General features: G+C 34.5%; 1 protein-coding gene across 1 annotated transcript; it reads left to right on the forward strand.

Annotated features, from left to right (window-relative positions):
• Positions 1–105: 105 nt before the first annotated feature.
• EFHB (EF-hand domain family member B) lies at positions 106–13485 on the forward strand. Its single transcript, XM_027905651.1, has 12 exons — positions 106–135; positions 714–857; positions 2176–2356; positions 2980–3090; positions 4857–4983; positions 5351–5434; positions 6437–6504; positions 7877–8031; positions 8821–9028; positions 9405–9611; positions 10117–10298; positions 13104–13485. The coding sequence occupies exons 1-12, from the start codon at positions 106–108 to the stop codon at positions 13248–13250; spliced, it is 1644 nt and encodes a 547-aa protein (XP_027761452.1). The 3' UTR covers positions 13251–13485.
• Positions 13486–16221: the final 2736 nt, after the last annotated feature.

Raw genomic sequence — 16221 nt, forward strand, 5'->3', positions numbered from 1 at the left:
CGTGGGATCATAAAGAATAGCTGACAGGATTGAAAACACTTCTGGCAGATATTTTTCACTCCACCTGTTTTACAAAAGTCACCATGTATGCTTAGTCAGGACTGAATGAATTGTTTTAGACAGTTTTTTCCTCTGGTAACACAATTGTAGTAATTATTATTGGAATTATTATGACTTCTGATGGAGGTCCTTCTTTACAAGGATGCTCCTCAGAGTTGTGATTCCCACTGGTCCTTCCCCATGCCCCTGAAGAGTCAGGGTACTGAGGCTACAAAACGGATCCCATAAATGCAGTTCTCCCTTTAAGTGATAATTAAAAAAAAACCAACCCCAGACTCTGGTTTAACTGATTTTCAAAATTGTTTCATTCATGGTGGAGTTGCTGTGAATTTGGTTAAAGGTTTCTACAACTGATAAGTGTAGCATCTATTTTTCATGAAGAACATGTGAAGTAGCAGTTACCCAAATTAAAGATGGCAAGAGCTGAAACTTAGCAACGCTGGTTTGATAAAATTTGGGCTGGGTTATGTTGACCTTAGACTCATAATATCAGCATCTGCAGGAGCATATGCATGTGTTAAAGCCCTAAAGCATTCTTGTATTTTGTTCTTACCTCTGTGGAATCACACTGAAATGTCTGCAGTACATTTTCTTTTCATTAATGTTTTGCGAATACCTGGAGTAAAATTGGTTTTGCTTTGCCTTATATATAGCCCATTACCCCGACTACTGTTCGGAAGTTTCGAAATACAACAGATCCAGCTCCTGGTGCTAAAGTAATATTCTACGGCACAGCGAATGATCCCGACATTGCAACTCACTTGACACATGGCATAAAGTCACGTTCCTCATCCAGTGTAAGAATGTGACTCTCTTACTTTTGTTTAATGAATCACTGAAGAGCGTTCTTAATAACAGGAACTTATTTCTTCATAGTCAGGGATAAAAGTACATAGCTGCATGATTTATAGTGCAGTATTTCACAGCTGTTGTGAATTACCTGAATTCTGGGGTCAAATCAGGATTTATTTAGCATGATTGAAGTTGGAAGACACTTGAAATCCAGTGACTTTTATCAGTGGCTTAACTTTCATAGTGACTACTGAATTATTAATTTCATATTACGATTAAGGTAATGAACAGTCTCCTGTCCACAGATTTTACTGCTTTCTTCTTATGGATTACAGAGATAAAAACACTTGAGCTCTTAGCAAGAAAAGTGCTGAGAATGTGCTGATAGTTTGGTGTAACTATTATGTTTTTCTTCTTACCTCTGGGTTGACACTGATTTTAATAGCTAAAAAGTGATGGTTTGGGCATGTCAGACTGTTTTGTGTGTATTCTTCAGGATTATTTTTGTAATCTGTAATCAAACAACTGAAGAAATCATTGGTGATTTTATCACGTAGTTAGTGTTCACATATCTAAAAATAACAGTTATGTTAGTAAAAATGCACTTTTATGAAGGAAGTAGGGCCTGACATTAGAGAGTGTTGAGTAGGACATTTATTAGGCATATCCAAAATTAAAGACAACCAGGTTTTGCTGTCCCTCATAAGTTTTATGATGAATGGATTGATTTGTTTAGCATGTACTGTATGTTGAAGACTTCGCATTATTAATTAAATATTAATTGGAGGAAGAGTTGTAACCCCAGTGAGTTTGCTAAGTGTGGGTTTGGGTCAATTGTATTTGCTACTAATTTTTTCAGTATTTCTATATGTAACATTCAGTGAGAGTCTGATCAGAAACCTTGTCCAGAGTCCCCATTACTTTGATGGGTAGCCTGAGAAAGCAAATCACTTAAGTTTTGGTCATACTATAATTTGACTCTAGTTTCTAACATGTGCTAAGAAAAGAATGGTTTCAGTCAGAAAAATGTATAAATTAACAAGTGGAAAAACTAGCATTAAAAAAAAGTTCTGTCTCACAATAGGTATTTTATTTAGCTGAAGATTTAGCATAGCACTGATCATTAGTGACCTTCTCTCAAGCTACTGTTTTGATTTGCAGCTTGGTGGATAAAATTATATCAGTGTAACCATATAAGATCTCATTAGAACACTTATGAGCAAACTTTTGTTCTTGTGTATGTGTGTGGGTAGTCATATCGATGTGTGAATGATCTAATTTTGCTGTTTTTCCTGCCTCTTGTGTTGTTTGTGATGTCTTTAGGTAGCTTCATTGATAAGTCCAATTCCTAAAACTGTTTTTCAAGAAAAGATAGAAGACATGAAAGAAGCAATCTACTATAGTAGTCGTGAAGAACGTTTGGGTAGAACACATGATCAATCTCCTATGTTACCTCAGGGCTTGGATATAATTAATACTACATTTGGAATAAAAACCATCAAAGGTAGGAAAATTTACCATTAAAACATATTTCTTGTAAATACAAGATAATCTGCAATTTAGTATCTAGCACATGGTCTGTGCTTCCAACAATTCCATTTTAACAGAAAAATTGTTATAACAGTTATTGAAAGGCCTAACAATGTATTTTTCAGTTATAGTGAAGAAACAAGAAACCAAGAACATATGGTAACTGGTGGGACCTTGGGCTCTGTTCCTCCTTCCCTACGTATAGATTTCCCTGGAGAACTATTTAGGTAGCTGTCAACTTACTTTCCTTTTCCCAACAATTTTAATAGGTCTAATGAAAGAAACTTCCTTGACCTGTGCATCTTCTCTCCTTAGACTGGAGGAAATCATACATATGTGTTACCCATGAAGCTCTCTTGCAAAACTTATGTCCATCTTGGTTTCTGTGATTTTTTTTATTTCCCTCCCCCCTGGTCCTATATCATTTTGTTGTTAGATTAACTTGAGATTGACAATAGATTGCCTAGAAATGTGGTAAGAACTATTGTTCTTTCACAGTTATGGCAACTTCTCTAACAAGATACTGTTTAAAACTGAGAGCTAACCAAACAAAACACCCACTCCCCTTATCTCCCCCAACCATACATTCTTTTCCAGATATACCAGCTGGATTGCTTGTGAATCCACCAAAAACCTTTGAGGAAGTGAATAAAGAAGCCAGAGAAGGGCATGATTTGTATGTTGTGTCACATGAGGCTTATGATGTGGGTAAGTTCCGAGACTAATAAGAAATCCCATAAAAAATTCCTCTACGTGTGTTCAACACAAACTGTATGCTGGTTTTGAGGTGTAAACTATTAATTTTCCACTGTACTAATACAATATAAGTTGTTTTTAAAAGTAATTATGTGAAAAAATATGTGTCTGAGAGAACATGATCTAAAACTGTAGATCACTTCATGGTGGGCATTTTAAGTGGTGTAAGAGCTTAATGAAGGAGTTGGAAGCCTGATTTTTTTTGGGTGCTGTTTGAAAAGCAGAATATTTCCCATTAACTAGAAATTCATAGATGCCCTGGTTACCTACTGAGTTTGGCACTGTCTATGCCACTGAAAGCAATCTTGGCCTTAAAGTCACAAACTGTGGGCCCAACCCATTCCAGTACTTTCACCTTTAGTTCATCTCCTTTGTCAGGATCCAAACAGAATTTCAAATCAGCCAGACTTTCTAATGAGGAGCACAGCATCAAGCTCTAATTACAAAAATTTCAGGCTGCTAGGTGTTTCTCTAGAATGCAGCCTACAGGATCCTGCCTGTGAATCTGTCTCACAGCCTCTGTCTCTGCCCTTCCAGTGGACTGTGCCTGCACTGCTTCAGCCTCTGGGGGCTGTACTTGTGTGACGTGATCTGTTCAGGGGTGGTTACCCTTTATTTCACAGGTCTGCAGAGGAAGAGAGAGACAAATAGGACTCTAAAATGCAGTACATCTATTAATTCTGCAGTCACTTCTATTTTTCCCAGTTCCATCATTTCCACTTAGGCTGAAAGACTTAAATTGCTGCTCTGTAAGATTACTATTATAATTAAGTTGCTGCACGTGCTAGTAGCCAGAGTTTTGTGGGTGCAGACCAAACGTGTAACAAACCGCGATACAGATCTTTCAGTTGTAATAGTGTAAATTTTGTGTGGAGACAGTTATGTAGAGGTGAAATTATAGTACCGTTGTCTCACTGAGAAATTCTACTACAAGTAGTATTGGTATAAACTGGCCAAACTTGTAATTTTATTTCCTCTGTACCCTGCCTTTTTTGGGTGTTTTGGTTGAATTACTCATTACCTGTTTCTATCTCCTTTGTAACTTCCATGCACAAGATCATGAAGAGGCCAAGCCAGAAACAGAAAGACAGGAAAAAAAAAAGTCAACTATGTGCCCCAGCAATAACATAAAAATTCTATGCTGCCATACAGCCAGATTAAGCCCTTATTAGAAAGCATTCAGTGAATTATATTTTTGAAAGTTCTAACCACCGTTCTTTTCTAAAAGTGATTGAAAAAACCTTGAAGAAAGAATGACAGTTTTTTTCTGTGACAAAAAGACTATATCTGAAAGTGCAGCACTTCAAAAACACTTTTTCCATTTCTGCATTTTTAAAAAACAAACAGTAAGTCAAATAGAACACATCTCTGCTTAGGTACACACATCGTAAAGTGATTTGTTTGCATGACCCTCCCCACGTAGGCTACCTGGTTTCATTTATTCGATTGGGATTGTCTTTAATCAGACCTAAAAGAATATCCAACTATTCTACCACTGAAGTAGTTTTTGCTTTTTATTTTGCCTTTTATCTTCACTTTTGACAAAGAGATTATTCCTAACTACTCAATAAACATAAACATAAATTATCTTTAATTGAACAGGTTTATTATTTATTTGCTTTTGTTTCTTCACTGTTTTGTCTGAAGAGTGAAGGTACTTGGCATATTTTTCTTCTTGAGGTGTTTTATATAGGTTGACATGCTTACTACTTCTGCAGGGGAAGCAGTCAATAGGAAGTATAACTCACACTTCAACAAGTCGTTTGTATATGGAATGGAAACCCCTCACTTTGAAGATGGGCGAAATACAGCCAAGACCTTAAACTGGGTCTTTGATCTGGAATCGTAAGTTGCAATGAGTTAACTAGTAGTGTGAAGTTTTAAGAAGAGTGAGTCTTCATATTTGAAGAAATTGTGCATCTCACAGTCCCATACTTAACTGTGCTGAACTCAACAGAAAATGCAAGGTGTGATTTCAGAACTGTTGATCCAAATCGCTTCTACCATAGTATAACAGCACTTGGCATGTTTCAAGCATTATGTAAAGTCCTTTGATTTTAAATAGGAAAATTTTTCAATTACTGAGTTTGTATTTGTATTACAGAGGAGTTGCTGTTCCCTTTAAACATATAATAATATTTTAAAATATTATTGAAAAATTCTTGAATATTTTTAAACAAATATGTGTAGGAGTTATTTTCATAATTTGTAGGAAGAGAGCAGCTAACCTTGTATTGAAACGAAGTGATGATTTCAAGGAAAAATTTCAACCTCAGCTTGGAAAAGCCCTTGATCCGTAAGTAAGCAAAGATACCTTCCAAGAACAAATTTATACTAAACAGATTACTAGCACTGTAAGACATTCCCCCCTGCCCTATCTTTTACAGTTAGAAAGGTTTGAAAGAATTGAAATGTCTCACCTAATGTACTGGGATTTGACCATTTTACTTACTCTGATGCTATTTCTGGTAATCTTTGTTACATCACCTATAATCTCACTTTATTACTTCCTTGGAAAAGGATGTGGAACTAAATTTTGTTATTATCCAGCAGCACCTATCAATCTCAGTTGAATTCATTAGAATGCTTCATAAACCAGAGGTGATCTGGAACAGCTGGAACAGCACTGATTATCTTTTCAATTTTGATGGAGACTTTTGATGAATGTATCAGTTTTAATTTTTTAATTATTAAACATAAAATTAACATTGCATCTTTTTCGAATTAAAAAATAAGCAATTCTTTAAGGCACCAACAGCATCTTCAACTTCTGGTAAATAATAGTAGACCAAGTTTCCCGGATGTATATTGACTTGGTTGCTGGTTTTGGTAAACATAAAATTGCATGTGGAAAAGCAGAGATGTGATTCAGTTTTTCTGCTTTAGCCAAAAGTAGTTTATTCAGAGACATTCCAGTTGGAGATCTTGTCCTAAACCTTCCTATTATTTGACTAAGTTATAAGGACTTTTCTTTCATGTTTCTATCAGTGTCTTAGAAAAAAAAAAAAAGCGTAGAATATTTTTCCCTTTAATGAGCATAAATGTCCAAGAGGTTGGTGTTTACATTTGGCTGTGTTATGTTACAAACAGCTAATGTTCTAATTAGCTTTATAAAGGGATGCTTTTCTGTAATGGTAAGTTTAAAACAAAGTACTGATAAAAAAATTTCAGGTGTATCACATGTATTTATGTGGGTTATCCCTAATTGTATAACATAACTTTTTTAATGGTAGCAGAGGTTTATTTTGGCTATTAATAAACTATTTGACAGTTAACAAAGAAATGTCCTTATTGACAGCATGGCAGAAACTATGAATGTTCCCCCAGGCCATACATTTGGATTGGTAGTCCCTCCAGATGAATATGGTAAGTTCAAGGGCAGAATAAAATCTTATCTTGCTGATGAGCTATGCTGAAGTATTTGCTGTTAGTTGTATAGTATATGGTTTTCCTATCTATCGTAGAGGCAAGGTACAAAAATTTATGGACAGTAAATTTTTGGAGGGAAAATTTGAGAATTGAAGCTGCTAGTGGGGAAAAATAAATGCCGTGAATAAAAAACTTTAGTTTTTGAATTATCATGTTGAGTTTCTTTTTCAAAGCCTTCGTATCTGAAGGTAACAAAATGGGAAATGGCAGAAAACTGTGACAAATGAAAATTACTATTTAAATCAGTGATGCGTCTTCCTTCACAATGATTTTTCCAGCACTTCTCTAAAAAGAATGAAAATAATAAGCAATAAATAAGAATAATAAGTTTTTTAAGGTTGCAGAGAGATGGAAAGCAGAGTAAAAATAAAAAAACTATGAATTTTCATCATGACAAAATTTTGAAAGCTTGTCAACTCCAATAGTCAGTTTTGGGGTTTATGTTGTTTTAACATTGTGTTTAATAACTAGGGAATACAGTCAATAATTAGGAAGCAAAAAATCTAAGCGGCTCAAAGTTATTAAATTAGTTAAAGCCAGAGAAAGCTTGTTGAAAGAGTGCATAAGCTTTTATACATTTATTGCTATGTAGTGTAATAAAGTTAAATATTTTAAATGTGTAGGTATGATGTCCCATGAGAGCAGAAGGAACTGAAAAAAAATTATTCACTGTTAACAAGTAGAAAAAAATGTACATACATTACTGTGAGAAGGCGATTATGTGAGCTACTCGTGTTTGTTGCTGGACTCTGAATGAACTTCTTGCACTCTAGAGAGTGACCTCGGTGTCCTGGGCATTTGGATGAAGATTGTAGCTCAGTGTGCCAAAGTGTTTAAAAATATTAATTAAGTTAGGATACATAGAAAATGGGAACAGTAACATAAAAATAGTACATTTTCTTTCTTGAAACCAGTGATATATAATTATCTGAAATCTTACATTGGATCTTGTAAGTATCTGGAACACGACAGACTGGAAGTGGTAGATTACTAATATATGTTCTTTTTTTTCTCAATTATCTGGACTTTGAGTAACTCCTACTGCTGTCAGAAGCTTTTGGAAGCAGTGGATAGATTCATGAAGTTACATTATGATGTTTCAAAATTTTTGATATTAACTATGTGAGTAGAGAAATCATTATACGGGCCATTGATCTTGTAATGAAACGGCTGTATCAGATGTTCAGCAGTGCTGAAAATCAGCCTCTTGAAACTGAAGTTCTCTTTTTCCTTAAAAACTTAAACATTTTTTTTTTATGTCTGTTTTCAGTATATGCACAACTAATTGAGGAACTGTTCATTTTTATAGGAATTTATGATCTTCTTCATGTCCGTGTTCCATGTGAGTTCCTCCGTGGTAAGGACAGAGAAAAAGCTGTCTTGATTGCAGTTCGGCAGAGTTTGAAGAAAGCTAACTATGAGAATTTTGATGTGTTGCTAGAAGCATTCAGACATTATGATAAGGTTAGTGCTCTGAAAAAGTATAAATGTAAAGGAATGTGTGACATTAGTGCTCCTGTGCTATGGAGATACAGCCATTAAGAAACATAAGCATAGCGAGGTAAATATAGGTGAAGAATACAAAGACAAGATAACTTCATAGTTATTGTGTGTTTAATCGACTGTGATATGCTATTGAATTAAACACAATAGTATTTGGAGCAATTCACAATAGTATTTGAAAAATCCACGTTAGAGTGAGCAAGGAACATGTGAGCATTTTTACACATCAAAATTTTGCATTTCTCCCTAAAGGGAAAGGAGTTTGAAGGGATTATGTTCATATTTTCTTCGAAGATGTACTTTTTGATTGAGTTGCCAGCCATCAGAATTTCATATCTATTTTTTTTTCTCTCTGAAAAAAAATGAGATTGACATTTCATGTGTAACATTAATTGTAGCGTATACAGAATGATTGATGTCTTACTTTCAAAGACATCTTAACTTTTCCCCAACATTTATGATTAGATTGTTACGTTGTCATAATACTATATCACACTTTTACTCTCAAATCACTGTATTAAGTTGAAAATTACTTTATGACACTTTTATATTCAGATTTCTAATTTCTAAATTACTTAGGGTTTATTTTTGTTCTGAGCAATGGTACTGTTCTTGAAATGATGTGTCTGGTGCTATTTGTGTATAGATATCTGTATGAACACATGTATGTGTTCCTTTTGGCAGAGTCATTTTATAATGGCAGTTATAGAATCATAGAATTTAACAACTGTTTTATTTTATTTATAATAGAATGGTGATGGAATGATAGACAAGGACAATCTACGAAAGTCCTGTTTTCAGGTTAATCTGAATCTAGATGATGAGCTCCTGGATTCCTTATTTGACTGTTGTGATTTGGATAAAGATGGTCTGATTAATTATCTGGAGTTTGCAAGCTTTCTGAACTGGAAAAACAAAACAGCTGTTAAAGAGTTTGAAGAAAAAATAATTGCAAAAGGTAGATGCCTTAATACCGGGAACTTGTGGGGATGATCTTTGTAGAACAGCTGCTGAAGGGACATTGCGTTGTAAACTAGGTACTCCTTCAGAAGGGTAGGATTTAGAGAGTACATTTACCTTGCTTACTACGAGCAGAGCCTCAGGTACAGATGCATTTCAGAACCCTGAAGTTCTTTGTTGCATGTTGAGATTGTCACTGGGAAGTTTCCTTAATACTGTAGATCAGGAGAAATTAAAACATCTCTTAGAATCATTAGCAGAAATGCAGAATAATTACGTTACCTACTTTGTAGTTCTTCAAGCAATGTTTTTTACCTCTTAGTCTATAATGTGTTGATACTATATCCTGGCCGTACCATAACTTTTTTTTATAGGGAAAAAATTACGTGCCTGTCTTGTTCCTGAAGACACACAGAGAAAAGATGAACCACAGGTGAAGCAGGAAGATCTCATGTTAAAAGAACCAGAAAGCTCAGAAAAGACACCAAAACCGCCTACAAAACCAACAGACCGTGTATTTGCAAGTTATCAAACAACATCTTCTCAGTATAATGCTGTAGTGGGTGGTCTTCCACTGTCCTGTAAGTACACTGGACTGTGCTTCTCACTTCTGGGCATTCTTTAAGACAAAATCAGGAGCAAAGTTTAAAAAAATTAATTCACTATTGTACCTTAGTAGAACCTATAGCAATACTTCTAAACTAAGTTTGTTTAAGGTTGTGACTTGGAAGTTGGAATGGTTAATCTATTCAAAACATGAAAGTTAATCTAGATGTTTTTGAGAAATTATGCTAGTAATTCTAGGAGAACCATAACTTCTTGGAAACACCTCAGATACTTTCAGCAAGAAATACTAGATAAGCAATAGAATATTATTGCAAGATTCCCTGTTTTCATGCTTCATGACGTAGCTGAAGCCAAGATTTCTAAAAATGTGAAAAAAGATACAAGGAAAAAATTACAGGACTTGTTATTGAACCTGTGTGAGATGAAGCATCACATTTCTTCTTATTTAATACAAAATATTTTATCCTCCCTGGCACTATCTTTATGTACAGGCTTTTCCATGCTGTTTGATTTCCGCAGGTTATCCAATGTGTGGTATTCCAACTATTCGTTCAGATATTCCTGCTCCTCGAATTCGCCGCCTCAGTGACACAACTAATTATGGTGACCAGGGCAGTAGTTTTGCATTATTGTTCCCTTCTGTCTTCGGTCAAAACGGAGTGCATGAAAGAGAGCTTTTAAAAAAGAGACCAAAGGCAGAGGTATAGTGAATTTCTTCAGCATATTCTTCCAGGATAATTGTTCTTCTGGCCATGTGGAAGTGGAAGGTCATGTTATCAAAGAAATAGGTTGTAAAATTAATTGTTGCAAGATTACTATCTTTCTTTATATTCATTTAATTATCTGAAAAATATGCACTCTTCACTTTCTAAATTATTCATAAAGATGGTAGATATTAATTTTATTGAGACCCAAAATATTCAATTTCTTAGCAGGGTTTCAAGCAACATGGTTTAATGGCAAAGTTTGCCCTTCTTTAATTATGTTGTTGTATGGATGATCTTCAGAGATCTCTTCCAACCAAAGTTATTCTATATTCTATGAGATGACTTAAAAAGCCCCAAATGAAAATTTTTACAGGTACATAAAAATAATTTCTATCACAGAGAGGTGTTCAGTGTAAAATTTTACCCAAAGTATCTCTCCTCAAACAAACTTGGCAGGTTTTGCTAATGACAAATTTGGGAAACCTCTTGAACATACCTTTTAGGTGCTCTGCTGAGTCACAGTCATAGGCTCAGTTCTTCAAAGAGCTTGTACAGTGATAGAGGACATTGGGAGTCACACAGCAATGCTGTGCTGTCTCATATTTCTGAAGATGAAGATAGGACATGAGACTGTAGGGACTTTTCTTTCTGATATCTCTGCAGGCTGCTACCTCTCTGTTTTCTCACAGACCAGAAGTTCTCTCACATAAATACTAAAACAAATTTGCTTCTTCTTCTTCAGTATTGTTTACTCTTTTGCTTATACATTTGTATGCTATTTATAGTGAAAAAATATTAGAGATAACTTCATTAGCTGAAGTAAAATTTATGAGACAATTGCAATGAAATGTGAAATTCCAATCTAAAATGAGAAAAGAAGCCTTGGCAACCTCTCCCTCTCTGCTACTCATTATATTAAATATTCAGTCATGCTTGAAAGCAGATCTGGGACTTGAATATATATTTTACAGAAAAAAATGTTGCTAGTTAGTGGCTGGGCGTGAAAGATGTGGTGTCATGTCCTATGCATATCCATAAAACACCTTGTCAGAATGTTGTGTACATGAACCATTTTATAATCCAGCTCTGAAAGAGGAAATAGATGCATACAGCATATAGCTAACAGTAAATAGAATTCATGCTTGATTGAGAGGCCAATTACATCTTTCAAGCACTAGATAGAGCTCTCTTTTGAAGCTATAAATGTCCTGAGATGTCGTACTCTATTGTAGACTATACTGACTATACAGAATTCAGTGCAGAACCACCTCTGAGTCTGTTAAATCACCCCATGTTTATGAAATGGACTGTTTTGGCATTTTATTATTATTATTTTTATATGTATAATTAATGTTTTCAAAATGTCATAGTTAATGAAGTTATTTTATGATCATATGATATTATTATTAGATGAAAGCCCAGAGTAATTTAATACTACCAAGTTTTGTATAGAACTTTAGAAATGAATGTGAATTCTGGCTATAAAACAGTTTCCTGGGGTGACTCATCATGTTACAAAAGAACAAAATAGTTCTTGGGCTTGCTGTTTTTTTCACTGTAATCCAGTCTGCTGAAGAGAATATAAGTTATGCAATTGAGTAATAGTGTGTAATTTATATTTGGTATGATCATATCAATAATATATGAGGGTCACTTTAACCCTCTCTACACATGTGACAGTCCATAGTTTGGTCAGTGATCATTTTATGGCAGTTGGTAAGTCAGGACAGAGCTCTCTTTAAATATGGTGAAGCCAAATTATGGGAGCATGTAGTCCTTTATTGTCCCTGCAGTGTTCCTGTGAAGGAATATTGCTTTTAAATGTCACTAGCTCATTGAAGACATTGGATCAAATCTGATTTATTTTACTCATGGGTACTATTATTGATTTAACTGAAACGACACCTCTGCTTAAAGAAACAAAATTCAGTCCCTGTTTTCCTCCTGCAATTTTGGATGGCATAAACTCATAGATTTGCTGGCTAAGATGAAGCTGAAGATTTGCTGTACTGGGGATAAGGCTTGTGTTTATACAAAAGACAGCTTTAGAGAAAGATGATCAACAAGGTTGATTTGACTTCGCTAAAGCTCTTACTTTATCAGAGCATGCATAAAAATAATACACATGCATACACACATTCATGATAGAGTTGAAGAGGCCAAATGTTTGCTAATACTAACAGAAGCACATAAGTCATGTCAATATTCTTCTAAAGTTACCTTTCTCTAATGAGTCAACAGGTCAGTGTAATGAGGCATGCAGCAGGAAGCATTCAAGTGAGAAAATATGCAAAACCCCACGATTTGCTGAATTACTTTGATGTAAAATTATAGCAAGGCCGAAAGTTAATGTGAACCATTTTATTTTAATCACTTCACCTGCTTATCTATACCAGCTGATGATCTTGCTGTGAAATGCAGATGATATATAACCTGATTTGTGTTGATAACTGCAAACAGCAAAAAACAGTGGATAAACAGAACTTTATTTAGAGCTTTAAAAAAAAGTTTACTTTCCCCTGAGTCTTCTGTGTGTGATTTTTTTCCAATGTTGAAGCAGTGCACCAACATTAATACAGGCAATGTTGTGTAGTTTTCGTCACAATAAGATTTAGATTTACTTAAATAGGAACTTCTTTGGTTAAGGAAGCAGAATGTGATCTGTAGTTTTTATTTAAGAGTGGGAAAATATTTTTTGGCAAATAGATTACTAATATATGTAAAAGTCAGACTCAGTATAGTTTAACAAAATGTTGACCAGAATTACATAAATTGTGTTATTTTATATAATTTTTGTAGATTGCACAAATGCTCCACAACATTGGCATGGACGTTTCAGGTGAAAAGTTAGAAGAAATATGGAAGCAAGTGTGTACGAAACATGAGATAAAAGAACTTTGTGATTGTGAAGAAAATATGTGGAATATACTGCACATAATAACATGAATCACACACAAAAACCCATTGCTGATTCTACTCTCTGGGCATTGCATTTATTTAAATTGATAGAATTCTGATGCTGAATACAATAAATATTTTCAATAATGTGTGTTTATTGGTCTGGAGTTCTCTGTGTATTGTCTTTCTGAATAGTGGGTTCACCACGTATATATAGATCATCATGTTAGTAGGAACTGATATCCCTAGTAATAAAAGAGAATACAGCATGATTGTAACTTGAATATTTGTTATATTCCAATTTGCATTTTTTAATAAATTTTTTCTCTTATAAACGAGACACTTTGGAAAGTATTAAAAATAAATGTTTCAGATATTCAAGACCTCTTAAAGATTATTATCATAGAATGGCATTTTGCTTTACTTCTTATATTCCATAATTCTTGTCAACAAAGATCTGGTTATGGCAAAATACTTGACATGTTCAAAAATTCATGTGAGAAAGTGCTTTACAGTGAAATAGTAAGGAAACTACATAGCCATGGGTGTGGGATCTAAAGTGTTGTTGTGAAAGAGACTCCATAAAAAACAATGAGTTAAGAAGTGCAAAAATAAATGCCCAGTTGTGTGGCAGAGGGCTCATATCATTTATGCAAGCTATGGCTATTAGTAGTAATCAGCCTTCATAAACAAGAAAAAAGAATAGATAATTAGAGGTGTATGTCCTAAAATCTGCAACCGTGAATTGGAATGTTCACTCTTCGCCTACAGTACTAAACTTGGTATAAAAGAAATGGAAACCGTTCATTATTAACAGGGAAATATTACTTCTAGACTTCCAAGTTAATTTACAAGAAAGATCTTTGCCCAGTATAATCTTACCATATAGGATTTCAGGAAGGATATAACTTTGTCACCTACTGGTGCTTTAAGTACCTTAGTAAGGTTTGGAGAATGTTGCCAGCCAAGTTACTGAGTTCTACAAAGAAAGTAAAGGTTCTGATACCTTAAATCTCAGAAATACACATGTAATGCCAGCTTAAAATTTTCATTCCTCACATGACTGTTAAGATTCCTTTTTTGCCTGTGTTCTAGGAGCTTGTAATTTACTAGCTTGACATGTGAAATCTGCAAGCTAGACCCTTTTGTACTTTATTACTGTGTCATTAATAGTAGCTCTCTTACATCAAATAGATAGAATTTGCTTTCTGGTGTCTCCAGGGAGCAGGTGGAGGGAATGCTGCTTGATGAATGCAGCTTCTTTCCTGCTGTGAATGAATGTTTTTCTGTGCTGCTGTTGCCTTGTCTTCCCATCCTTCTGGAACTCTCTGTGTGTGGTTGGAAGCATGCAAGAAGCAGACTGTTACTGTCCCAGGTGGACTCATGACAGAAAGATAAATGTATGGCTAATTTCAGTTGAATTTATTATTTCAGGATTTTACTACTTCCAGTGAAATTCTCTAAACCTTCTCTTCTGCTCATATAATATGGGAGGGAAGAATTCTTTGCCTTTGTTGTAGCACACTTCTGAAAGCATTAAACAGAATTACTTTTAAAAAAGACGTATATTTTTCTACTTCAGTAGAAAATTTTGTATTAAAGAATTAAGCTTACTTCAGGGAAAAATAAATTAAAAATAAAAATTACCAGATTTGTGTGTGTCTGTATGTATATATATGTATATATGTGAGACGTATTGTGTTTGTTCAGCAGCTTGAAATTCTGTGTAACTTTTTCTTTGAATCTAGTGTAGGTACCCTCTTGCATTCCTTTACTTTCAGTAGAATCTTTTCCTTTGTCAGTGAAATGCTATTAACATTGTTCTTGGGCAGTCTTCTAAATAATAAATAAATAAGGAAAACTGATAAATCAAGGTTTAGTTTTTGCCAGTGTATTTCTAACCACAGACTAAAGATTTCCTTTCAGGTTTGGAGTTGAAATGAACTAACTTTCAGTTGTTAACTCTCTGAAGCTTTAGATGACTAATTATGGAGCAGAGCTGTAAATTCTGCTTGTAGGTGCTTGTTTTTCATCACAGTATTCATAGGAGACCCCTGAAAGATTTAATCACTGTCACAGCAACATTACTTCTCTGGAGTTTCCCAATCCTTTTGTTTCCTTTAGCTAAATGCTTTGTGTACACAGTGCCTTGGTGCAGAGTTTTGTATTCCATTTATGTTTGACTTCCCAACGTGTCAATCCAATGACATGTTTATAGGCTTTAGAGCTGCAAGTTGTGTCCTGTGATTTTTATGGTTCCTTCAAGATATTTCAATTGACAGAAAATAAAAGGTTTGCTTTCTTCTATATTGCAGTGTGATTCTATGCATGGAGTTGGTTGAAACAGGACAGCACACGACCTTGCATTAACCTGTGGGCTGTATCCAAGACAAAGTTTTCCAGGAAGAGTTGGGAAAACAGCCTTCACTATGACTCAAAACCCATGTGCTCTAAGAGCAAATGTAGAAATTTAGTGCTTGAGAGAATTTATTCTGTTAACAGTGATATTGAAATATCCCAGCGATTGTAAATATATTGACTGAGACATTGTGGACAAAACTAGTACAGAGCAAATTGTAACAAAGGTAAAAATTTTGTTACAAATCAGTGAGTTTTAGACATTTTGGGTCAAATTTTCTTTATAGAATTTTTATAAAAATAGACACTGGATAAAAGACACAGCACATTCAGGTACTTGTGAACTATTTCTTCCTAATCTCTGTTTCACTGTGATGATTATTCCAAAGAATAATATATTTAATAATATTTCATTTTTATTTGCTTCTATTAAATTAACAAAGTTCATTTTAGAGCAGAGGTATTGGTTTCCAGGGACAGAGCAGGGAGATCTTCCTATCTACAGAGGTAGAGGCCAGTGTTTACACATCCCCAAAAGCCATGATGAGGAAACTGGCTTTCAATACTTGAAAACTGTAAAAGATAAAGTAGAAGATTTGAATGTGAAAAATTACCTTTTATTCATTCTGTATTTCTGGCTTTTAATCTTTAGAATGAGACT

Source organism: Empidonax traillii, unplaced genomic scaffold (genome assembly GCF_003031625.1).
Source record: "Empidonax traillii isolate 1590-97213 ecotype Southwest subspecies unplaced genomic scaffold, ASM303162v1 scaffold1187:size237367, whole genome shotgun sequence".
In the NCBI taxonomy this organism is placed as follows: domain Eukaryota; kingdom Metazoa; phylum Chordata; class Aves; order Passeriformes; family Tyrannidae; genus Empidonax; species Empidonax traillii.

What these genes read in the sequence shown, in the direction of transcription:
- EFHB (XM_027905651.1), top strand. Translation starts at nt 106, where the DNA reads ATGAATTGTTTTAGACAGTTTTTTCCTCTG. An exon ending in TTAGACAGTTTTTTCCTCTG is followed by an intron (nt 136 to 713) that starts GTAACACAATTG and finishes CCTTATATATAG; the next exon opens with CCCATTACCCCGACTACTGT. An exon ending in AGTCCCTCCAGATGAATATG is followed by an intron (nt 6,505 to 7,876) that starts GTAAGTTCAAGG and finishes TCATTTTTATAG; the next exon opens with GAATTTATGATCTTCTTCAT.